The sequence below is a fragment of the Oncorhynchus gorbuscha genome, linkage group LG16 (genome assembly GCF_021184085.1).
Source record: "Oncorhynchus gorbuscha isolate QuinsamMale2020 ecotype Even-year linkage group LG16, OgorEven_v1.0, whole genome shotgun sequence".
NCBI classification, from domain to species: domain Eukaryota; kingdom Metazoa; phylum Chordata; class Actinopteri; order Salmoniformes; family Salmonidae; genus Oncorhynchus; species Oncorhynchus gorbuscha.
In genome coordinates this window covers 24380373-24407744 of record NC_060188.1, presented here as the reverse complement: position 1 = coordinate 24407744, position 27372 = coordinate 24380373, and the positions used below count along the sequence as shown (strand labels likewise).

General features: G+C 42.8%; 1 protein-coding gene across 3 annotated transcripts in view; it reads right to left on the bottom strand.

Annotated features, from left to right (window-relative positions):
• The window catches only part of LOC124000756 (SRC kinase signaling inhibitor 1-like), a 150918-nt gene that overhangs the window by 81248 nt on the left and 42298 nt on the right, over window positions 1-27372 (bottom strand). For all 3 annotated transcript variants that reach the window (XM_046307344.1, XM_046307345.1, XM_046307347.1), the window contains exons 2-4: window positions 12775-12804; window positions 11807-12150; window positions 1178-1213 (exon numbers count right to left, since the gene is read on the bottom strand). In XM_046307344.1, the coding sequence (XP_046163300.1) occupies window positions 1178-1213; window positions 11807-12150; window positions 12775-12804 (410 nt within the window). The remainder of the gene's footprint in view (window positions 1-1177; window positions 1214-11806; window positions 12151-12774; window positions 12805-27372) is intronic.

The window sequence follows — 27372 nt, the reverse complement described above, 5'->3', positions numbered from 1 at the left end:
ACGGATGTATCCGCAGGCAAGACAGATATACCCTCACGGATGTATCCGCAGGCAAGACAGATATACCCTCACGGATGTATCCGCAGGCAAGACAGATATACCCTCACGGATGTATCCTCATGCAAGACAGATATACCCACACGGATGTATCCTCATGCAAGACAGATATACCCACACGGATGTATCCTCATGCAAGACAGATATACCCACACGGATGTATCCGCAGGCAAGACAGATATACCCTCACGGATGTATCCTCATGCAAGACAGATATACCCACACGGATGTATCCGCAGGCAAGACAGATATACCCACACGGATGTATCCGCAGGCAAGACAGATATACCCACACGGATGTATCCTCATGCAAGACAGATATACCCTCACGGATGTATCCTCATGCAAGACAGATATACCCTCACGGATGTATCCGCAGGCAAGACAGATATATCCACACGGATATATCTGCAGGCAAGACAGATATACCCACACGGATGTATCCTCATGCAAGACAGATATACCCACACGGATGTATCCTCATGCAAGACAGATATACCCTCACGGATGTATCCGCAGGCAAGACAGAGCAGAAATAATACATGCCATATTACTGTACATTTCTCCTAATTACAGTATATCTAACCTCAAAGCCTGTCAGTAATATCGAAGGACGTCTGAGAAATGTCAAAGTAACATTTCCACAATGCAACAAGGCACTGTAATTTCTTCTTAACGTCTCAGTTAGCCTGAGTAATACTCTAGCAAGGTCACATGGATGTTAGCCATTAGCGCTAGGCGCTAGCTGACTGACTGAGGTGGCATTAATCCTGGGAGAATCGTTTCCTGCAGATTAAACGGAGCTTGAAGCCTTTAAGCTGTTGCTGCCGCCTGAGACTAGAGAGATGCCAACTGAGAGTCTGCGTGCCAGCGGTGCGATGGGCACAGAAACCAGGCAGAGAGAGCGATGTGCCACCATGTCATAGGAGCCTGGGGTGGTACACGCACACACACACACACGCACGCACACACACACACACACACACGCACACACGCGCACGCACGCGCACACACACACACACAAACACACAAAGACAAAGACAAAGACAAAAATACACACAACAAGAACACACCACATTGGATGGAGAAACCAAACTGACACAGCGACACTGTCACTTACAGCACTGACCTTAAAGCTCCAGTAGTTGGGTTGTTGCTGGGGAGAGAGAAAAGGAAAGAGAGAAAAGGAAAGAGAGAAGTGTTAGACATTTACTCTCAAGTATCTGACAGCTAACAATAAAAGCAACTCTCTGAGAAATTGCATGCTGGGTGAGGGAGAGAGAGGACAAGAGACAGAGGGAGCGATGTTGAAAGAGATGGACAGAAGAGGAGAGATAGAGAGAGTGGCTGAAATAGGTAACACAAAGGCCCTTGACAGTGATACACCAGCATCAAAAGCTCTTAGAAGTGGCACCATTCCCAGCCCACAACATGCTAGACACACACTACCAAACCCACTCCCCACACACACACATACAGAGCACAGACATACAGACACAAACACACACAAACACGCACTATCCCAAGCATCATGTCATTATCCTCCGTCAGAGCCGACACAGGGCATATTGACAGACAATTAAGGGAATCGTTAATACAACAAGAAGGTTACAATGTTCTTAGCAATTGATTAGCATGTGGATGTGGGCAGGAGAGGGTGAGGGAGGGATCTGTTTGCAACTCAAACCAAGTAGGAACTAGTTACAGGCTGTGCCTTTTGACAGGATTTAATGAAAGAAGTGAAATTGAATTTAACAGGCCACTCTGTCAGTCGTTCAGATGTTGGCCTGTCTCCCAGACTTCTCCATCATCCATCTGCAGACAGGACCCATCTCTTCCTCCTTTCTCTTCCTTTTTGCTCCCTCGCTCCACCTGCCTCTCTCTCTATCTGTCATGCAGGTGAATGAGGACCCAAAAGCGACTTGGCGAAAACAGAGTCTTTAATCCAGTAAAGTAATTCTACAAACAAAAGACATAATTCCACTCGTAGTGACGAGAACAGACTGGAGACTCGATCAAGAACTGCAGGTTGCCTCGGGAAGGCACTTGAACCTAGCAGACTCAGACACCTGCTCTCCACGCAGCATCTGAGGGAAACACGACACGACAGGGCGATACACAGACACAGCACGGTGAACAATAGACAAGGATCCGACAGGACAGGAACGGAAAACAAGGGAAGAAATAGGGACTCTAATCAGGGGAAAAGATAAGGAACAGGTGTGGGAAGACTAAATGATTGATTAAGGGAATAGGAACAGCTGGGAGCAGGAACGGAACGATAGAGAGAAGAGAGAGAGGAAGGGAGAGAGAAAAGGGGAACGAACCTAAAAAGACCAGCAGGGGGAAAATGAACAGAGGGAAAAGCAAAATGACAAGACAATCTAAGACAAAACATGACAGTACCCCCACTCACCGAGCGCCTCCTGGCGCACTCGAGGAGGAATCCTGGCGGCAACGGAGGAAATCATCAATGAGTGAACGGTCCAGCACGTCCCGAGACGGAACCCAACTCCTCTCCTCAGGACCGTAACCCTCCCAATCCACTAAGTATTGGTGACCCCGTCCCGAGAACGCATGTCCATGATCCTACGTACCTTGTAAATAGGTGCGCTCTCGACAAGGACGGGAGGGGGAGGGAAGACGAACGGGGGTGCGAAGAAAGGGCTTGACACAGGAGACATGGAAGACAGGATGGACGCGACGAAGATGTCGCGGAAGAAGCAGTCGCACAGCACAGGATTGACGACCTGGGAGACACGGACGGACCAATGAACCGCGGAGTCAACTTACGAGGCTGTCGTAAGAGGAAGGTTGCGAGTGGAAAGCCACACTCTCTGGCCGCAACAATACCTTGGACTCTTAATCCTGCGTTTATTGGGGGCTCTCACAGTCTGTGCCCTGTAACGGCAAAGTGCAGACCTCACCCTCCTCCAGGTGCGCTCACAATGTTGGACAAACGCTTGAGCGGAGGGAACGCTGGACTCGGCAAGCTGGGAAGAGAACAGAGGAGGCTGGTAACCCAGACTACTCTGAAACTGAGATAACCCGGTAGCAGACGAAGGAAGCGAGTTGTGAGCGTATTCTGCCCAGGGGAGCTGTTCTGCCCAAGACGCAGGGTTTCTGAAAGAAAGGCTGCGTAGTATGCGACCAATCGTCTGATTGGCCCTCTCTGCTTGACCGTTAGACTGGGGATGAAACCCGGAAGAGAGACTGACGGACGCACCAATCAAACGACAGAACTCCCTCCAAAACTGTGACGTGAATTGCGGGCCTCTGTCTGAAACGGCGTCTAACGGGAGGCCATGAATTCTGAACACATTCTCGATGATGATTTGTGCCGTCTCCTTAGCGGAAGGAAGTTTAGCGAGGGGAATGAAATGTGCCGCCTTAGAGAACCTATCGACAACCGTAAGAATCACAGTCTTCCCCGCAGACAAAGGCAGACCAGTAATGAAGTCTAGGGCGATGTGAGACCATGGTCGAGAAGGAATGGGGAGCGGTCTGAGACGACCGGCAGGAGGAGAGTTACCCGACTTAGTCTGCGCGCAGTCCGAACAAGCAGCCACGAAACGGCGCGTGTCACGCTCCTGAGTCGGCCACCAAAAGCGCTGGCGAATAGACGCAAGAGTGCCTCGAACACCGGGATGACCAGCTAACTTGGCAGAGTGAGCCCACTGAAGAACAGCCAGACGAGTGGAAACAGGAACGAAAAGGAGGTTACTAGGACAGCGCGGGAGACGCAGTGTGCGTGAGTGCTTGCTTAACCTGTCTTTCAATTCCCCAGACTGTCAACCCGACAACACGCCCATAAGGAAGAATCCCCTCGGGATCAGTAGAAGCCACAGAAGAACTAAACAGACGGGATAAGGCATCAGGCTTGGTGTTCTTGCTACCCGGACGGTAAGAAATCACAAACTCGAAACGAGCGAAAAACAACGCCCAACGAGATGCGGGCATTAAGTCGTTTGGCAGAACGGATGTACTCAAGGTTCTTATGGTCTGTCCAAACGACAAAGGAACGGTCGCCCCCTCCAACCACTGTCGCCATTCGCCTAGGGCTAAGCGGATGGCAGAGTTCGCGGTTACCCACATCATAGTTGCGTTCGGATGGCGACAGGCGATGAGAAAAATAAGCGCAAGGATGAACCTTATCGTCAGACTGGAAGCGCTGGGATAGAATGGCTCCCACGCCACCTCTGAAGCGTCAACCTCGACAATGAATTGTCTAGTGACGTCAGGAGTAACGAGGATAGGAGCGGACGTAAAACGTTCTTTTAGAAGATCAAAAGCTCCCTGGGCGGAACCGGACCACTTAAAACACGTCTTGACAGAAGTAAGAGCTGTGAGAGGGGCAGCAACTTGACCGAAATTACGAATGAAACGCCGATAGAAATTAGCGAAACCTAAAAAGCGCTGCAACTCGACACGTGACCTTGGAACGGGCCAATCACTGACAGCTTGGACCTTAGCGGAATCCATCTGAATGCCTTCAGCGGAAATAACGGAACCGAGAAAAGTAACAGAGGAGACATGAAAAGAGCACTTCTCAGCCTTCACGTAGAGACAATTCTCTAAAAGGCGCTGTAGAACACACGAACGTGCTGAACATGAATCTCGAGTGATGGTGAAAAAATCAGGATATCGTCAAGATAGACAAAAACAAAGATGTTCAGCATGTCTCTCAGAACATCATTAACTAATGCCTGAAAAACAGCTGGCGCATTGGCGAGACCAAACGGCAGAACCCGGTACTCAAAATGCCCTAACGGAGTGTTAAACGCCGTTTTCCACTCGTCCCCCTCTCTGATGCGCACGAGATGGTAAGCGTTACGAAGGTCCAACACAAACATCAGGCTGATGAAAGACGGAAACGATTCTTAACCGTTATGTCATTCAGCCCAAAAATCCACGCAGGGGCGCACACCGTCCTTCTTCTTAAAGAACGGAGAGGAAGAAGGCACTATGGTGGCGTCAAGAGACACAGATAAATAATCCTCGAGAGCCTTACGTTCGGGAGCCGACAGAGAGTATAGTCTACCCCGAGGAGGAGTGGTCCCCGGAAGGAGATCAATACTACAATCATACGACCGGTGAGGAGGAAGGGAGTTGGCTCGGGACCGACTGAAGACCGTGCGCAGATCATGATATTCCTCCGGCACTCCTGTCAAATCGCCAGGTTCCTCCTGAGAAGTGGGGACAGAAGAAATGGGAGGGATGGCAGACATTAAACACTTCACATGACAAGAAACGTTCCAGGATAGGATAGAATTACTAGACCAATTAATAGAAGGATTATGACATACTAGCCAGGGATGACCCAAAACAACAGGTGTAAAAGGTGAACGAAAAATCAAAAAAGAAATAGTCTCACTGTGGTTACCAGATACTGTGAGAGTCAAAGGTAGTGTCTCAAATCTGATACTGGGAAGATGACTACCATCTAAGGCAAACATGGGCGTAGGCTTGTCTAACTGTCTGAAAGGAATGTTATGTTTCCGAGCCCAGTCCATGAAACAACCCTCAGCCCCAGAGTCAATCAAGGCACTGAGAGATGGTCCAGCGTAGATGGACCGGAGTACAGGATCTAGATGAAGAGACCTGAGTAGTAGCGCTCACCAGTAGCCCTCCGCTTACTGATGAGCTCTGGCCTTTACTGGACATGAATTGACAAAATGTCCATCAAAGGCAATAGAGGCACAGGCGGTTGGTGATCCTCCGTTCCCTCTCCTTGGTCGAGATACGAATACCTCCCAGCTGCATGGGCTCAGTCTCTGAGCCAGAGGAGGGAGATGGTTGCGATGCGGAACAGGGAAACACCGTTGGCAGCTCTCTTCCACGAGCTTGGTGACGAAGATCTACCCGTCGTTCTATGCGGATGGCGAGAGCAATCAAAGAGTCCACACTGGAAGGAACCTCCCGAGAGAGAATCTCATCTTTGACCACTGCGTGGAGTCCCTCCAGAAAACACGAGCAGCGCCGGCTCGTTCCAGTCACTAGAGGCAGCAAGAGTGCGAAACTCTATAGAGTAATCCGTTATGGATCGATCACCTTGGCATAGGGAAGCCAGGGCCCTAGAAGCCTCCCTACCAAAAACTGAACGGTCAAAAACCCGAATCATCTCCTCTTTAAAGTTCTGGTAATTGTTTGAACAATCAGCCCTTGCCTCCCAGATAGCTGTGCCCCACTCTCGGCCCGGCCAGTAAGGAGTGAAATATAAGCAACCCGAGCTCTCTCACAGAGTATGTGTTGGGTTGGAGAAGAACACAAATCACACTGGGTGAGAAAGGAGCGGCATGGGCTGCCCGGAGTAGCAAGGTGGGTTATTAACCCTAGGTTCGGAGCTCGGCAGGCCAGGATAACAGGTGGCATGAAGACTCTGGAACTGTCCAGAGAGGTCGGAAACCTGGCGGCCAGGTTCTCCACGGCATGGGAGCTTCAGACAATTCCTGCTCGTGTCTGCCGAGCATGGCTCCTTGGATCCACGGCAGTGTTAGGAACGTCTGTTCGCAGGTCCATTCTTTGTCGGATCCTTCTGTCATGCAGGTGAATGAGGACCCAAAAGCGACTTGGCGAAAACAGAGTCTTTAATCCAGTAAAGTAATTCTACAAACAAAAGACATAATTCCACTCGTAGTGACGAGAACAGACTGGAGACTCGATCAAGAACTGCAGGTTGCCTGAACCTAGCAGACTCAGACACCTCCATCATCCATCTGCAGCATCTGAGGAACCCACGACACGACAGGGCTTACACAGACACAGCACGGTGAACAATAGACAAGGATCCGACAGGACAGGAACGGAAAACAAGGGAAGAAATAGGGACTCTAATCAGGGGAAAAGATAAGGAACAGGTGTGGGAAGACTAAATGATTGATTAAGGGAATAGGAACAGCTCCACCTAAAAAGACCAGCAGGGGGAAAATGAACAGAGGGAAAAGCAAAATGACAAGACAATCTAAGACAAAACATGACACTATCCATCTGATATTCTCTACCTAACCCACTACATCATTGCCTCTCCCTCCTCTCTTTTTTGTCCTCCTCTCCCTCCATTTGCCCCTCTCTACTGTGACAGGGGAAGTTCCATTAAAACATAATAACCATGGTGTGTTATAAACCAGGCCAGGCTTCCAACGGCCTGGAAACACCTCACGATCATATGTAAATGAAAAAGATGGCGGCAATTCATGAATTTTGATCTCAAATCTAAACTCTTGTTCTAGTTTCTTGTTCTTATCTGCAGGCAATTTCCAGTTAATTTACCGGAGTGACTGTTTTCCCTGCTGCCATATATCCACCGGTAAGACAAAATGACAGGTAGCCTAGGTTTTCTTCATTTGATTTATCGGCGGCTAGTTTTTCTTTCTCAGTGTTTCCTTTCGATATCGCCTCATCATATTTTGTATTATGGACATCAGTAAGAGTTCATTTGCAACTGATGTGTTACTTTATCCTCTCCCCATCTGTCTCTCACCCAGCGTAGCAATTTATAATAGATGAGCGACATTCATTTAACTATGAAAACCGAGGCAGCTAGCTAGCTGAAGAGCTGGTTATGGCTGGTGGGAATCCTGCCTGACCTACATGATGCCAGTCTCTCTAAGCCTAAGGTGTTCCTCCCTCTATCTCTCTCATTGACACCGTGTTAACCAGTCCTACAGGGCCAAGCTATAGATTAAGGAGGCAGCCTGGTGTACAGGGCAGGCAGGCACACTGATACAATAGTAGCTACCTCTACACCCCATGCTGATCAATGGAGCTGAATTTTTAATGATCCGGTCAAGACCAAAGTGATGACCTGGAGAGAGTGGCAATATACCACCACAGGGCACTGGGTGGCACCGCCATGACTCCCTGCCATGGCAACTCCTATACCCACAGCTTCAGACTGACCCTGTATCACCGTGTTCTGTCCACTGTATACCGTTCTCTGTTTTCCCTGTAGAACCCGGAGAGAGGGACAATGTACGCCCACAGAACAGGGGCAAATGCCTTGCCATGGCAACAGCAACTAGCCTGTTACCAGACCTGTTTGTGACAGGAATCAGCTATACAGCGCACACATGCTTGGAACCAGGCTAAACAACTACAGCAACAGTCTGGAACTTCCTCTGGTTCCCTGAACCACATAGGTGGCTGCTGATTATATATGCAGATGAGCCTCCCTGATCAGTTCACCTTTTCTCGACATTGCAGGATGGATGGGGCATGAGCTGAAATTAAATGTTGGGATTGAGTTCATTGTAATGTCTAGCAGTGTCAGAACTGGCTAGAACGATCAGATCCAGGAAGACAGAGTGTTGCTTACACTGACGCAAAATAAATGGGAATCGGCCCAAACCCTGTGCTTCCTTTACTGGGGAGCTGAATGTTACTAACGTAAAAACACATCTCTATAAGAGAATGTTGGGATGTCACTGAAGTCTACTAGAGAACACATTGAGTTAAACTCCTCTCTCTTGGCCTCTCTCATTTCTCTCTGTTCTGTAAGTGACTTCTAGTCTATTCTACTGGTTTTGTGTTGGAGGTCAGGTGAACCAAAGCTTTGTGCCTTTGTGTGTGTCGGCAGGATGGAAAGTGTGTGTGTCCATGTGGAAAGTAGGTCATGACTGGAATAGGAGGTAGGCTCTATTCACTGAGGATGGGCTGGGTTAGAATCTACCTGCTCATGTGTCAGTCAGTCATTCAGTCTAGCCTGCCTGGGCTCTATAGAGTTGCCCCTGACAACCCTGGAACTGACAGACAGACAGAGGCTCAGCAGGAGCATTTCTACAAGGGAATAACTCTCGAATGATTTTTCCCCCTCACAGATTAGTAATGTGTGAATGTTTATTGGGCATGTGCCTGTTCTGTGGACTGTGGTGTAATGAGTCTTGTTTACAGATCTACGGTCAGAGTAAACAGTCTCTCTTCCTCCACCACTTCAGCCCCTGTTGTTGCTTGAACTGCACCTTGATTGGCCATCCTACAGATTGGCCTTTGAGTCGTGAATACTGCTACCGTGTGATAGATAGCACAGGTCAGTGGATTCTAAGGTAGCGACAACACTACGCGTTCAGTAATACAAAGCCGTTTTGTTTACCTAGAAGTATAGTTTCTGACCAATCATAACCTTTATATACAGTATACTAATTGAAAATGAACCCCCCCTCCCTTTGCCCCTCTCTACTGTGACACATGCTAGTCTAGACCAGAGGAAGTCCCATAAAACATAATAACCATGGTGTGTTATAAACCAGGCCAGGCTTCCAACGGCCTGGAAACACCTCACGATCATATGTAAATTAAAAAGATGGCGGCAATTCATGAATTTTGATCCCAAATCTAAACTCTTGTTCTAGTTCCTTGTTCTTATCTGCAGGCAATTTCCAGTTAATCTACCGGAGTGACCGTTTTCCCTGCTGCCATATATCCACCGGCGTGAGGGTAAGACAAAATGACAGGTAGCCTAGGTTTTCTTCATTTGATTTATCATCGTCGGCTAGTTTTTCTTTCTCAGTGTTTCCTTTCGATATCGCCTCATCATATTTTTATTATGGACATCAGTAAGAGTTCATTTGCAACTGATTGTTACTTTATCCTCTCCCCATCTGTCTCTCACCCAGCGTAGCAATTTATAATAGATGAGCGACATTCATTTAACTTTGAAAATCAGTTTTCAAAGTTAAATGTTTGAACTGCACCTTGATTGGCCATCCTACAGATTGGCCTTTGAGTCGTGAATACTGCTACCGTGTGATAGATAGCACAGGTCAGTGGATTCTAAGGTAGCGACAACACTATGCGTTCAGTAATACAAAGCCGTTTTGTTTACCTTGAAGTATAGTTTCTGACCAATCATAACCTTTATATACTGTATACTAATTGCAAATAAGTGAACCCCCCAAAAAATCCTACTCTGTGCCAAACCCCTCTCAGTATATCCAGGCGAGTCAACACTCTGCATCCACCTCCTCAGCTCCAGATTTATCGTAGTCACCACACACCAGTCTACTATACTAGCTAATACATACAGTATGACTACACCAGCATCCCTAGTACTAAGCTGAAACATCTTTATCCCCCCATGTAATACATACTCCTGCTGCGTTACATATTTACTACCCAATGTGTTTCAGGTCACAGATCTGCCTGCACCTCCATGCAGAATTAGAGGTGAGGAACCTGGGGTTAAATGTATGCTGTTAACCCCCCATCCTCCCTCTCCCCTCCCTCTCCCCTGCCACAGTGTACACACACCAACTCAAAAAGAAACACACAGACACACATACACCACAACCCCAACAGCATCCCTGCCTCACTGTCCAGCGTAAACACACACACACGCACACACACTCACACTCACAGAGTGGAGCGCCGCACTGCCTGACCAGCATGCAAAGCAGGCTGCGCTCTCTCCTTTCCTCTCCTTCCTACACCCCTCCGCCACCCCCCCTCTCATTCCGTCATTCTCTCACTCAGTCAGTTTCTCTCGCTCTATTCCTCAATCTCTCACTATTATTCACATGTACCCACACACCTGTACACATACACATACATACACTCTACCAGAATGCCAACATATGGAGCCTGTCCCCACAACAACCACAACAAACATAGACCAGCCCTGCCCCAGACCTAAACACACTCTTCCCTCACGAAACACCCCCCGTCCTCCCCCTGCTCTCACCTCCTGTCCTCTCTCCTCTCCAGTCACACCAGGCTGTCCCTTCCCTCCGTCAGGTGCAGAGGATCCTCATACCGCTTTGTCACTCTCCCTCCCTCTGGCTCTCTCTTTCTCCCCTCCCCTCCCTCTCTCTCTCCGGCACATGCGGCGGAAACTCTTTTATTTAATTCATTACAACACCAGGCGATTAACTCCTTCGCAGATGGGTGGCTGTCTCCCTCCCGCTGGTGCTGGCTAATTGACTAGCAGGCTGGTTGACTGGTTCCTCTGCTGCTCCCCTCTTTCTCTCTCTGTCTGTCCCCCTCCTCCCCCCTGTCCATGTTTCACCCAGATGATCGCATGCACAACCAGTAGATGACAAGGAATTCCAGACTTTGCTGCTCTCTCCCCTGTGCCCTGATGACGATATCCTGGCGATTTAGGATTTGTAACCGTGTCTCTCACTCTCTCACTCTCTCTCTCTCACTCTCTCTCTCTCTCGTTCTATCCCTCCCTCTCTCCAGCCTGACCTTTGCAATGTGATATCATCTCTTTCCATATTAGGGAGAGGTTGCTGTGACAACCATGGACTCTACCTTTTTCTCACCCACCCTCCCCTTTCCTCTCTCTCTCCCTCCCATTCTCCCAATGCTCCTCTCCCTCCCATTCTCCCAATGCTCTTGTGATTACTTTGGCTTTGCCTCTTTATGCAGAGAGAGAGAGAGAGAGAGAGAGAGAGAGAGAGAGAGAGAGAGAGAGAGAGAGAGAGAGAGAGAGAGAGAGAGCATTCCCATGTTGCTGCGTAGGTGAGAGTGTATTGTGTGTCAGCTTCATGCTCCAGTGGGGCCGCTCTGCCCCTCCATGAGGAGGTCTACAGGCTGGGTGACGAAACTTTGTCAGTCCAGACAAACATACACACTGGGCTGTGAGAGCCTGATAAACACTGCTAACAAGGTGATGCTGTCTCTCTCTCTCTCTCTCTCTCTCTCTCTCTCTCTCTCTCTCTCTCTCTCTCTCTCTCTCTCTCTCTCTCTCTCTCTCTCTCTCTCTGCATGCCAATACACTATATTCATGTAAGTACCCGTAGGTAGTGTTTACCTGTTCGCGCGCGGCTCGCTCTCTGTCAGGCTGCCTCATGCTGCCGTGGGAGGGTGAGGGCGAGGGGGGGTTGTGGTGCTGATGCCCGGGGTGCTGCAGCTGGGGCGGGTACTTGTTCTTCAGGTGGTCCATGAAGGCGTCCCTCTTGCGCTCCATGTCCACCTTGTGCAGGTTTGTAAGGGCCTCCAGGCTCTGGGCTGCGATGACCGTGTGCCGGTGCTCCGAGGTGTGCACCAGACCCACGTTGGAGAAACGCCGCGTCCCGTTCCCCAGCGTCCGGTACTCCCGCGGGTACTCCAGGTCATCCGTCGAGATCATGTGACCGCCACCACGCTCTGAGGGATCTGAGATGGACGGAAGGAAGGATAGAGGGAGGGTGGGGGTAGCAGGTCAGGTGGAAAGTGGATCGCCACACACAGGACAGGCAGGCAGAGACAGATGTGGAGATGAATGCACACAAACATCCAGAGACACAGACAGAGGCAGTCAGACACACAGACGTCCACAGAGAGATGAACACAGAGGAGAGGAAAGTGATAAAGGAGACAGAGAGACAGAGAGAAGGAACGAGAGAGAGAGAAAGAGTGGGATGGGATGTTAGACTCATTGTCACCAAAACGGAACAAAACCGAACAGAACAGAATGGAAGAGAGAAAAGCGTCTCCCTGCAGGATTATTGATCTCAACTTTAGAGGGGGGGATGCTCCTGCAATAGATCAAAGAAAAGAATGGAGCAGAATTTTCTCTGTAGGATATTCCATTTCTCTGCTCCTATTTGTCATCTGAAGTGCCTTTCATTGCTTTCTGAAGACACAGAGGGAGAAAAATTACCTCTACAAGATTGGGGAGGCAGCTGCACCACTCCCTGTGTGGGGGGGGTAGTCGGTGACACACAAAATGGGTGACAGTGGGGATCAATGAGCTTAAAGCATGAGAACAACCGGGGTGCCATTCGCCCACTCAGTTACCTTGTTTTGGATAACAGGCCCCAGCGTTGGCTAAAAGAAGAAACATGCCCAAGGTTAATCTGTGTGTGCACAGACCATACACAAACACACACACACCTTTGACACAGTCCCACTCTCCATGTACCACCTGTGTAATGGATTATGAATGAAATAAGTACAGTTGAAGTCGGAAGTTTACACACACTTAGGTTGGAGTCATTAAAGCTTGTTTTTCAACCACTCCACAAATGTCTTGTTAACAATCTATAGTTTTGGCAAGTCGGTTAGGACATCTACTTTGTGCATGACACATTTCCAGCAAATGTTTACAGACAGATTATTTCACTTAGAATTCACTGTATCACAATTCCAGTGGGTCAGAAGTTTACATACACTAAGTTGACTGTGCCTTTAAACAGCTTTGAAAATTCCAGAAAATGATGTCATGGCTTTAGAAGCTTCTGATAAGCTAATTGACATCATTTGAGTCAATTGGAGGTGTACCTGTGGATGTATTTCAAAGCCTAACTTCAAACTCTCTGCTTGACATCATGGGAAAATCAAAAGAAATCAGACCTCAGAAAATAAATTGTAGACCTCCACAAGTCTGGTTCATCCTTGGGAGCAATTTCCAAATGCCTGAAGGTACCACGTTTATCTGTACAAACAATAGTATGCAAGTATAAACACCATGGGACCACATAGCCATCATACCGCTCAGGAAGGAGACGCGTTCTGTCTCCTTGAGATGAACGTACTTTGGTGCGAAAAGTGCAAATCAATCCCAGAACAACAGCAAAGGACCTTGTGAAGATGCTGGAGGAAACAGGTACAAAAGTATCTATATCCACAGTAAAACGAGTCCTATATTGACATAAGCTAAAAGGCCGCTCAGCAAGGAAGAAGCCACTGCTCCAAAACCACCATAAAAAAGCCAGACTTCGGTTTGCAATTGCACATGGGAACAAAGATCGTACTTTTTGGAGAAATGTCCTCTGGTCTGATGAAACAAAAATAGAACTGTTTGGCCATAATGACCATCGTTATGTTTGGAGGAAAAAGGGGGAGGCTTGCAAGCCGAAGAACACCATCCCAACCGTGAAGCACGGGGGTGGCAGCATCATGTTGTGGGAATGCTTTGCTGCAGGAGGGACTGGTGCACTTCACAATATAGATGGCTTCATGAGGTAGGAAAATGATGTGGCTATATTGAAGCAACATCTCAAGACATCAGTCAGGAAGTTTAAGCTTGGTTGCAAATTGGTCTTCCTAATGGAAAATGACCCCAAGCATACTTCCAAAGTTGTGGCAAAATGGCTTAAGGACAACAAAGTCAAGGTATTGGAGTGGTCGTCACAGAGCCCTGACCTCAATCCCATAGAAAATGTGTGGGCAGAACTGAAAAAGCATGTGCGAGCAAGGAGGCCTACAAACCTGACTCAGTTACACCAGCTCCGACAGGATGAATGAGCAATAATTCACCCAACTTATTGTGGGAGGCTTGTGGAAGGCTACCTGAAACGTTTGACCCAACTGGGAATGTGATGAAAGAAATAAAAGCTGAAATAAACATTCTCTGACATTTCACATTCTTAAAATAAAGTGGTGATCCTAACTGACCTAAGACAGGGAATTTTTACTAGCATTAAATGTCAGGAATTGTGAAAAACTGAGTTGAAATGTATTTGGCTAAGGTGTATATAAACTACTTCTACTTCTACTTTTATTGTATGTGTATGTATTTATAAAGGTTGTTATAAATCCTGATGGTTTGATATTAACGTTTATATTCCACTAGCAGCAGGCTAATATATGGTATAATACATCATCCATCATTACCCAGATGGTTCAGATACCCAAACACTTTTAAATACAACAGTTGTCAGGATCTAATTAGAATCATTCAATTCAAAGCAGGTACAAAAATAAATAATTCAAAAGCAGTTAGGGGAAAAAAAACATTGATTAAACTGAAAGCACAGAAGAAAAAAAAACTGTGAAAAGTAGTCAGGCTTAATTGGGCTGAATGAAGTGGAGCATCTGCACATTAAAGCCTCACCAGGGTCATTTTGATGTAGCTGAGCTGAGGGCGGGATGAAGGGAGCAGAGCAGCGTGGGGCTCCTCAAGGTAGAGGTATCAAATCAACCGATAATTACCACATAGAGCTTGGGGGGGAGAGAAAGAGAGAGGGAGGGAGGGAGGGAGGGAGGGAGGGAGGGAGGGAGGGAGGGAGGGAGGGAGGGAGGGAGGGAGGGAGGGAGGGAGGGAGGGAGGGAGGGAGGGAGGGAGGGAGGGAGGGGGCCGCCAAGGCTGTATACGACAGGTAGGGCCACCTGAGGATCAGAGGCCACACAGTCTATGGATAGACAACCACTTGGAGAGAAGAGACAAGAGAGAGGAAGGGGGAGGGGAGAAAGGGAGGGAGGCCGAGCCATATGGGCTGTTCAGGTGTTAATATGACTAGGTGATCCCATGTCATCAAGTAGACAAACTGTACAACCTCTCCTCTCCTGGAATCAACCTTTTCACAACCATAACCACACCCCTCTCTCTTCACCTGATCATTTCAGGTACCACGGTACCACAGCACACTGATTCTAATGATCTCTTTAAATACTCGTCCCCTTCCATAGCGCTGTGTTAGGGAGCACCGATAGACTGGGGCTGGGCAGGAGTGAGGCTAAATGGACTGACTACTTGGGTAACAGCATTAGTATTGAGCACTCTGGCGGAGATAGTTACTACAGTACATACTGCTGGATGTGTCCATTTAGCCCCCCAGATCTGTGGTGTACACTTCATTAGATGGAGGCTTATTGTGTCCTGGCCCTGACTAAGGAGCCCCATATGCATTATAATGGCTGGTCAGGCAGGGCCCCCGAGAGAAGCATAATGATGTGCCTGCGCATCAGCCACAGTCAGCCACATTAACAGGCTGATTAGCCAGGGCCCTGAACAACCAAATGAGCTGAATATACATCAATATAATCACCATCACTCAGACACTCAATCGTTCACTCACTCATCACACATCCACTAGAGTTTAGGAATCTATTATTTTGGGAGAGATACAACTGTTATAGCTTTCGTAATGGTCAAGGATGAAAAGGCTTGGTTTCTCATCCAGTTGAAGGTCTGCAAGGCATTCAATACAAACCATACTAGAGATCTACTAACTACTCATTCAGTTACCTGGCTATCTACTAGAGATCTACTAACTAGTCATTCAGTTTACATGACTATCTACTAGAGATCTACTAACTAGTCATTCAGTTACCTGGCTATCTACTAGAGATCTACTAACTAGTCATTCAGTTTACATGACTATCTACTAGAGATCTACTAACTAGTCATTCAGTGATATGACTTTCTACTAGAGATCTACTAACTAGTCATTCAGTGATATGACTTTCTACTAGAGATCTACTAACTAGTCATTCAGTGATATGACTTTCTACTAGAAATCTACTAACTAGTCATTCAGTGATATGACTTTCTACTAGAGATCTACTAACTAGTCATTCATTTACATGACTATCTACTAGAGTTCTACTAACTAGTCATTCAGTGATATGACTTTCTACTAGAGATCTACTAACTAGTCATTCAGTGATATGACTTTCTACTAGAGATCTACTAACTAGTCATTCAGTGATATGACTTTCTACTAGAGATCTACTAACTAGTCATTCATTTACATGACTATCTACTAGAGATCTACTAACTAGTCATTCAGTTTACATGACTATCTACTAGAGATCTACTAACTATTAATTCAGTGATATGACTTTCTAGTTAGTAGATCTCTAGTAAGTCTCAGTGATATGACTTTCTACTAGAGATCTACTAACTAGTCATTCAGTGATATGACTTTCTACTAGAGATCTACTAACTAGTCATTCAGTGATATGACTTTCTACTAGAGATCTACTAACTAGTCATTCATTTACATGACTATCTACTAGAGATCTACTAACTAGTCATTCAGTTACCTGGCTATCTACTAGAGATCTACTAACTAGTCATTCAGTTTACATGACTATCTACTAGAGATCTACTAACTAGTTATTCAGTGATATGACTTTCTACTAGAGATCTACTAACTAGTCATTCAGTTTACATGACTATCTACTAGAGATCTACTAACTAGTCATTCAGTGATATGACTTTCTACTAGAGATCTACTAACTAGTCATTCAGTGATATGACTTTCTACTAGATATCTACTAACTAGTCATTCAGTGATATGACTTTCTACTAGAGATCTACTAACTAGTCATTCATTTACATGACTATCTACTAGAGATCTACTAACTAGTCATTCAGTTTACATGACTATCTACTAGAGATCTACTAACTATTAATTCAGTGATATGACTGTCTACTAGAGATCTACTAACTAGTCATTCATTTACATGACTATCTACTAGAGATCTACTAACTAGTCATTCAGTTTACATGACTATCTACTAGAGATCTACTAACTATTAATTCAGTGATATGACTGTCTACTAGAGATCTACTAACTAGTCATTCAGTGATATGACTTTCTACTAGAGATCTACTAACTAGTCATTCAGTGATATGACTATCTACTAGAGATCTACTAACTAGTCATTCAGTGATATGACTTTCTACTAGAGATCTACTAACTAGTCATTCAGTGATATGACTGTCTACTAGAGATCTACTAACTAGTCATTCAGTGATATGACTTTCTACTAGAGATCTACTAACTAGTCATTCAGTGATATGACTTTCTACTAGAGATCTACTAACTAGTCATTCAGTGATATGACTTTCTACTAGAGATCTACTAACTAGTCATTCAGTGATATGACTTTCTACTAGAGATCTACTAACTAGTCATTCAGTGATATGACTTTCTACTAGAGATCTACTAACTAGTCATTCATTTACATGACTATCTACTAGAGATCTACTAACTAGTCATTCAGTGATATGACTTTCTACTAGAGATCTACTAACTAGTCATTCAGTGATATGACTTTCTACTAGAGATCTACTAACTAGTCATTCAGTGATATGACTTTCTACTAGAGATCTACTAACTAGTCATTCATTTACATGACTATCTACTAGAGATCTACTAACTAGTCATTCAGTTTACATGACTATCTACTAGAGATCTACTAACTATTAATTCAGTGATATGACTTTCTAGTTAGTAGATCTCTAGTAAGTCTCAGTGATATGACTTTCTACTAGAGATCTACTAACTAGTCATTCAGTGATATGACTTTCTACTAGAGATCTACTAACTAGTCATTCAGTGATATGACTTTCTACTAGAGATCTACTAACTAGTCATTCATTTACATGACTATCTACTAGAGATCTACTAACTAGTCATTCAGTTTACATGACTATCTACTAGAGATCTACTAACTATTAATTCAGTGATATGACTTTCTACTAGAGATCTACAAACTAGTCATTCAGTTTACATGACTATCTACTAGAGATCTACTAACTAGTCATTCATTGATATGACTTTCTACTAGAGATCTACTAACTATTAATTCAGTGATATGACTGTCTACTAGAGATCTACTAACTAGTCATTCATTTACATGACTATCTACTAGAGATCTACTAACTAGTCATTCAGTTACCTGGCTATCTACTAGAGATCTACTAACTAGTCATTCAGTTTACATGACTATCTACTAGAGATCTACTAACTAGTTATTCAGTGATATGACTTTCTACTAGAGATCTACTAACTAGTCATTCAGTTTACATGACTATCTACTAGAGATCTACTAACTAGTCATTCAGTGATATGACTTTCTACTAGAGATCTACTAACTAGTCATTCAGTGATATGACTTTCTACTAGAGATCTACTAACTAGTCATTCATTTACATGACTATCTACTAGAGATCTACTAACTAGTCATTCATTTACATGACTATCTACTAGAGATCTACTAACTATTAATTCAGTGATATGACTGTCTACTAGAGATCTACTAACTAGTCATTCATTTACATGACTATCTACTAGAGATCTACTAACTAGTCATTCAGTGATATGACTTTCTACTAGAGATCTACTAACTAGTCATTCAGTGATATGACTTTCTACTAGAGATCTACTAACTAGTCATTCAGTGATATGACTTTCTACTAGATATCTACTAACTAGTCATTCATTTACATGACTATCTACTAGAGATCTACTAACTAGTCATTCAGTTACCTGGCTATCTACTAGAGATCTACTAACTAGTCATTCGGTTTACATGACTATCTACTAGAGATCTACTAACTAGTCATTCAGTGATATGACTTTCTACTAGAGATCTACTAACTAGTCATTCAGTGATATGACTTTCTACTAGAGATCTACTAACTAGTCATTCAGTGATATGACTTTCTACTAGAGATCTACTAACTAGTCATTCAGTGATATGACTTTCTACTAGAGATCTACTAACTAGTCATTCATTTACATGACTATCTACTAGAGATCTACTAACTAGTCATTCAGTGATATGACTTTCTACTAGAGATCTACTAACTAGTCATTCAGTGATATGACTTTCTACTAGAGATCTACTAACTAGTCATTCAGTGATATGACTTTCTACTAGAGATATACTAACTAGTCATTCATTTACATGACTATCTACTAGAGATCTACTAACTATTCATTCAGTGATATGACTTTCTACTAGAGATCTACAAACTAGTCATTCAGTTTACATGACTATCTACTAGAGATCTACTAACTATTAATTCAGTGATATGACTGTCTACATACGTAGAATGTATGCACACATGACTGTAAGTCGCTTTGGATAAAAGCGTCTGCTAAATGGCATATATATATATATATATATATATACTAGAGATCTACTAACTAGTCATTCATTTACATGACTATCTACTAGAGATCTACTAACTAGTCATTAAGTTACCTGGCTATCTACTAGAGATCTACTAACTAGTCATTCAGTTTACATGACTATCTACTAGAGATCTACTAACTAGTCATTCAGTGATATGACTTTCTACTAGAGATCTACTAACTAGTCATTCATTGATATGACTTTCTACTAGAGATCTACTAACTAGTCATTCAGTGATATGACTGTCTACTAGAGATCTACTAACTAGTCATTCATTTACATGACTATCTACTAGAGATCTACTAACTAGTCATTCAGTTACCTGGCTATCTACTAGAGATCTACTAACTAGTCATTCAGTTTACATGACTATCTACTAGAGATCTACTAACTAGTCATTCAGTGATATGACTTTCTACTAGAGATCTACTAACTAGTCATTCAGTGATATGACTTTCTACTAGAGATCTACTAACTAGTCATTCAGTGATATGACTTTCTACTAGAGATCTACTAACTAGTCATTCATTTACATGACTATCTACTAGAGATCTACTAACTAGTCATTCAGTTACCTGGCTATCTACTAGAGATCTACTAACTAGTCATTCAGTGATATGACTTTCTACTAGAGATCTACTAACTAGTCATTCAGTGATATGACTTTCTACTAGAGATCTACTAACTAGTCATTCAGTGATATGACTTTCTACTAGAGATATACTAACTAGTCATTAATTTACATGACTATCTACTAGAGATCTACTAACTATTCATTCAGTGATATGACTTTCTACTAGAGATCTACAAACTAGTCATTCAGTTTACATGACTATCTACTAGAGATCTACTAACTATTAATTCAGTGATATGACTGTCTACTAGAGATCTACTAACTAGTCATTCATTTACATGACTATCTACTAGAGATCTACTAACTAGTCATTCAGTTACCTGGCTATCTACTAGAGATCTACTAACTAGTCATTCAGTTTACATGACTATCTACTAGAGATCTACTAACTAGTCATTCAGTGATATGACTTTCTACTAGAGATCTACTAACTAGTCATTCATTGATATGACTTTCTACTAGAGATCTACTAACTAGTCATTCAGTGATATGACTGTCTACTAGAGATCTACTAACTAGTCATTCATTTACATGACTATCTACTAGAGATCTACTAACTAGTCATTCAGTTACCTGGCTATCTACTAGAGATCTACTAACTAGTCATTCAGTTTACATGACTATCTACTAGAGATCTACTAACTAGTCATTCAGTGATATGACTTTCTACTAGAGATCTACTAACTAGTCCTTCATTTACATGACTATCTACTAGAGATCTACTAACTAGTCATTCAGTTTACATGACTATCTACTAGAGATCTACTAACTATTAATTCAGTGATATGACTTTCTACTAGAGATCTACAAACTAGTCATTCAGTTTACATGACTATCTACTAGAGATCTACTAACTAGTCATTCATTGATATGACTTTCTACTAGAGATCTACTAACTAGTCATTCAGTGATATGACTTTCTACTAGAGATCTACTAACTAGTCATTCATTTACATGACTATCTACTAGAGATCTACTAACTAGTCATTCAGTGATATGACTGTCTACTAGAGATCTACTAACTAGTCATTCATTTACATGACTATCTACTAGAGATCTACTAACTAGTCATTCATTGATATGACTTTCTACTAGAGATCTACTAACTAGTCATTCAGTGATATGACTTTCTACTAGAGATCTACTAACTAGTCATTCATTTACATGACTATCTACTAGAGATCTACTAACTAGTCATTCAGTTACCTGGCTATCTACTAGAGATCTACTAACTAGTCATTCGGTTTACATGACTATCTACTAGAGATCTACTAACTAGTCATTCAGTGATATGACTTTCTACTAGAGATCTACTAACTAGTCATTCAGTGATATGACTTTCTACTAGAGATCTACTAACTAGTCATTCAGTGATATGACTTTCTACTAGAGATCTACTAACTAGTCATTCAGTGATATGACTTTCTACTAGAGATCTACTAACTAGTCATTCATTTACATGACTATCTACTAGAGATCTACTAACTAGTCATTCAGTGATATGACTTTCTACTAGAGATCTACTAACTAGTCATTCAGTGATATGACTTTCTACTAGAGATCTACTAACTAGTCATTCAGTGATATGACTTTCTACTAGAGATATACTAACTAGTCATTCATTTACATGACTATCTACTAGAGATCTACTAACTATTCATTCAGTGATATGACTTTCTACTAGAGATCTACAAACTAGTCATTCAGTTTACATGACTATCTACTAGAGATCTACTAACTATTAATTCAATGATATGACTGTCTACATACGTAGAATGTATGCACACATGACTGTAAGTCGCTTTGGATAAAAGCGTCTGCTAAATGGCATATATATATATATATATATATATATATATACTAGAGATCTACTAACTAGTCATTCATTTACATGACTATCTACTAGAGATCTACTAACTAGTCATTAAGTTACCTGGCTATCTACTAGAGATCTACTAACTAGTCATTCAGTTTACATGACTATCTACTAGAGATCTACTAACTAGTCATTCAGTGATATGACTTTCTACTAGAGATCTACTAACTAGTCATTCATTGATATGACTTTCTACTAGAGATCTACTAACTAGTCATTCAGTGATATGACTGTCTACTAGAGATCTACTAACTAGTCATTCATTTACATGACTATCTACTAGAGATCTACTAACTAGTCATTCAGTTACCTGGCTATCTACTAGAGATCTACTAACTAGTCATTCAGTTTACATGACTATCTACTAGAGATCTACTAACTAGTCATTCAGTGATATGACTTTCTACTAGAGATCTACTAACTAGTCATTCAGTGATATGACTTTCTACTAGAGATCTACTAACTAGTCATTCAGTGATATGACTTTCTACTAGAGATCTACTAACTAGTCATTCATTTACATGACTATCTACTAGAGATCTACTAACTAGTCATTCAGTTACCTGGCTATCTACTAGAGATCTACTAACTAGTCATTCAGTGATATGACTTTCTACTAGAGATCTACTAACTAGTCATTCAGTGATATGACTTTCTACTAGAGATCTACTAACTAGTCATTCAGTGATATGACTTTCTACTAGAGATATACTAACTAGTCATTAATTTACATGACTATCTACTAGAGATCTACTAACTATTCATTCAGTGATATGACTTTCTACTAGAGATCTACAAACTAGTCATTCAGTTTACATGACTATCTACTAGAGATCTACTAACTATTAATTCAGTGATATGACTGTCTACTAGAGATCTACTAACTAGTCATTCATTTACATGACTATCTACTAGAGATCTACTAACTAGTCATTCAGTTACCTGGCTATCTACTAGAGATCTACTAACTAGTCATTCAGTTTACATGACTATCTACTAGAGATCTACTAACTAGTCATTCAGTGATATGACTTTCTACTAGAGATCTACTAACTAGTCATTCATTGATATGACTTTCTACTAGAGATCTACTAACTAGTCATTCAGTGATATGACTGTCTACTAGAGATCTACTAACTAGTCATTCATTTACATGACTATCTACTAGAGATCTACTAACTAGTCATTCAGTTACCTGGCTATCTACTAGAGATCTACTAACTAGTCATTCAGTTTACATGACTATCTACTAGAGATCTACTAACTAGTCATTCAGTGATATGACTTTCTACTAGAGATCTACTAACTAGTCCTTCATTTACATGACTATCTACTAGAGATCTACTAACTAGTCATTCAGTTTACATGACTATCTACTAGAGATCTACTAACTATTAATTCAGTGATATGACTTTCTACTAGAGATCTACAAACTAGTCATTCAGTTTACATGACTATCTACTAGAGATCTACTAACTAGTCATTCATTGATATGACTTTCTACTAGAGATCTACTAACTAGTCATTCAGTGATATGACTTTCTACTAGAGATCTACTAACTAGTCATTCATTTACATGACTATCTACTAGAGATCTACTAACTAGTCATTCAGTGATATGACTTTCTACTAGAGATCTACTAACTAGTCATTCAGTGATATGACTTTCTACTAGAGATCTACTAACTAGTCATTCATTTACATGACTATCTACTAGAGATCTACTAACTATTAATTCAGTAATATTACTGTCTACTAGAGATCTACAAACTAGTCATTCAGTTTACATGACTATCTACTAGAGATCTACTAACTATTAATTCAGTGATATGACTGTCTACTAGAGATCTACTAACTAGTCATTCATTTACATGACTATCTACTAGAGATCTACTAACTAGTCATTCAGTTTACATGACTATCTACTAGAGATCTACTAACTAGTCATTCAGTGATATGACTTTCTACTAGAGATCTACTAACTAGTCATTCATTGATATGACTTTCTACTAGAGATCTACTAACTAGTCATTCAGTGATATGACTGTCTACTAGAGATCTACTAACTAGTCATTCATTTACATGACTATCTACTAGAGATCTACTAACTAGTCATTCAGTTACCTGGCTATCTACTAGAGATCTACTAACTAGTCATTCAGTTTACATGACTATCTACTAGAGATCTACTAACTAGTCATTCAGTGATATGACTTTCTACTAGAGATCTACTAACTAGTCCTTCATTTACATGACTATCTACTAGAGATCTACTAACTAGTCATTCAGTTTACATGACTATCTACTAGAGATCTACTAACTATTAATTCAGTGATATGACTTTCTACTAGAGATCTACAAACTAGTCATTCAGTTTACATGACTATCTACTAGAGATCTACTAACTAGTCATTCATTGATATGACTTTCTACTAGAGATCTACTAACTAGTCATTCAGTGATATGACTTTCTACTAGAGATCTACTAACTAGTCATTCATTTACATGACTATCTACTAGAGATCTACTAACTAGTCATTCAGTGATATGACTTTCTACTAGAGATCTACTAACTAGTCATTCAGTGATATGACTTTCTACTAGAGATCTACTAACTAGTCATTCATTTACATGACTATCTACTAGAGATCTACTAACTATTAATTCAGTAATATTACTGTCTACTAGAGATCTACAAACTAGTCATTCAGTTTACATGACTATCTACTAGAGATCTACTAACTATTAATTCAGTGATATGACTGTCTACTAGAGATCTACTAACTAGTCATTCATTTACATGACTATCTACTAGAGATCTACTAACTAGTCATTCAGTGATATGACTGTCTACTAGAGATCTACTAACTAGTCATTCAGTTTACATGACTATCTACTAGAGATCTACTAACTATTCATTCAGTGATATGACTGTCTACTAGAGATCTACTAACTAGTCATTCAGTGATATGACTGTCTACTAGAGATCTACTAACTAGTCATTCAGTTTACATGACTATCTACTAGAGATCTACTAACTATTCATTCAGTGATATGATGATCTACTAGAGATCTACTAACTAGTCATTCAGTGATATGATTCTGATCTACTAGAGATCTACTAACTAGTCATTCAGTGATATGACTGTCTACTAGAGATTACTAATGACAGTTTACATGACTATCTACTAGAGATCTACTAACTAGTCATTCAGTGATATGACTGTCTACTAGAGATCTACTAACTAGTCATTCAGTTTACATGACTATCTACTAGAGATCTACTAACTATTCATTCAGTGATATGATGATCTACTAGAGATCTACTAACTAGTCATTCAGTGATATGACTGTCTACTAGAGATCTACTAACTAGTCATTCAGTTTACATGACTATCTACTAGAGATCTACTAACTATTCATTCAGTGATATGATGATCTACTAGAGATCTACTAACTAGTTCAGTGGGAAGGAGGAAGATAATAATAGAAAAAGGAAGACAGGTTATTTGTCTGTATTTTTCACAGCCAATATATTTCCACATGAGCTTGCAAACAATGACCATGACAAGCAAAACAATCAGTGCAAGACCCACGCAGGGGCGTCACCATTTAAAACCCCATAAAAAAGAGGCATCATGGAGAGGACGGCTGCAGAACAGTACTTCATCTTGAGCGTGGCTTGTCAGACGTAATGGATTGAGTGAGTCTACTGCAAAGTCACATAATGCTAAGTAAAGTAACGCTCCTGGAAAGAGAGTGATGGTGGATTTGGTCGCAAAGATACCAAAGAACTGACCTCTGAACTGAGCCAATGAGGCGCCTGCTTTTCCTCAGAAGAGAGAGGGTACGTTCAAGAGCATTCAACTGGCAAAACAAACAGATTCGGCTGCGGTAGGCAAGTTGAGACGCCTGAGGCTCAGAGATATAACGCTGAACCCTCCCTTCACTACCAAAAAGAAAGGAATGTAAGATCACACAGAGCAATACTCAAACATCATTGTTTATGTATTGGATGAACTATCTTTTCTGACAGGCAGCAGGGATTTTTTCTGGAGCTGTATGCAGTAATACGGAATCTGGCAGAGCCTCAGTTTTGCTCAGAGAGCCCTGGGATGTGCTACTCATACAGAGGCATCCATCCAACCCCTGCACCACCAACACCACCACCACTTCTTAGACCACAGCTGCCTGCCCCAGCGGCACACACCTTAAGGGGGCATCTCTCCCCAGCCTTCCCTCTGAACTGCCAGGCACCACTGCACCAGGGATGGAGCATCCGGGGAGCTCATAATGAGCATATGGTTTGGCCACTGAGGAGAGAGAGAGAGTAATGAAGAGAAAGGGGGAGGGGTGATTTTAAATGGATGTCGAGGAGGAAGGAAGCCTGTATTTGAGGATATTAAACAAGTGGAGACAGAGAGGTGGGGAGGAGGAGGGAACCTGGCTAGTCTCACATCAACAGAAGGCATCATGTTCTCCAGAGCTGGGCCGGCCTTGCCTGCTTACCTGTCTGTCTATATACAGATGTAAGGGGGAGATGGAGAGGAGAAGATGGAGAGGGGGAGATGGAGAGGGGAGAGGGGGAGAAGGAGAGGGGAAAATTAGGACGGGGAGATGTAGAGGAGAAGAAGGAGAGGGAGATGGATAGGGGAGATGGAGAGGAGAAGATGAGGAGGGGGAGATGGCGAGGGGAGATGGCGAGGGGGAGATGGCGAGGGGGAGATGGAGAGGGGGAGATAGAGGGGGAGATGAAGAGGAGAAGATGAGGAGGGGAGATGGCGAGGGGAGATGGAGAGGGGGAGATAGAGGGGGAGATGGAGAGGGGGAGATAGAGGGGGAGATGAAGAGTGGGAGATGAGGAGGGGAGATGGCGAGGGGGAGATGGAGAGGGGGAGATAGAGGGGGAGATGAAGAGTGGGAGATGAGGAGGGGGAGATGGCGAGGGGAGATGGAGAGGGGGAGATAGAGGGGGAGATGGAGAGGGGGAGATAGAGGGGGAGATGAAGAGTGGGAGATGAAGAGTGGGAGATGATAGGGCTGTGATGGTCATGGTATTTTGGATGATATTGTAACGGCTGATTTCTTCCTCTTCGTCTGAAGAGGTGTAGCAAGGATCGGACCAAGATGCGGCGTGGTAAGTGTCCATGGTTGTTTATTTAAAAACATAAACTGAACACTATGAATAATGAACAAAAACAATAAACGTGAACAAACCGATAACAGTACC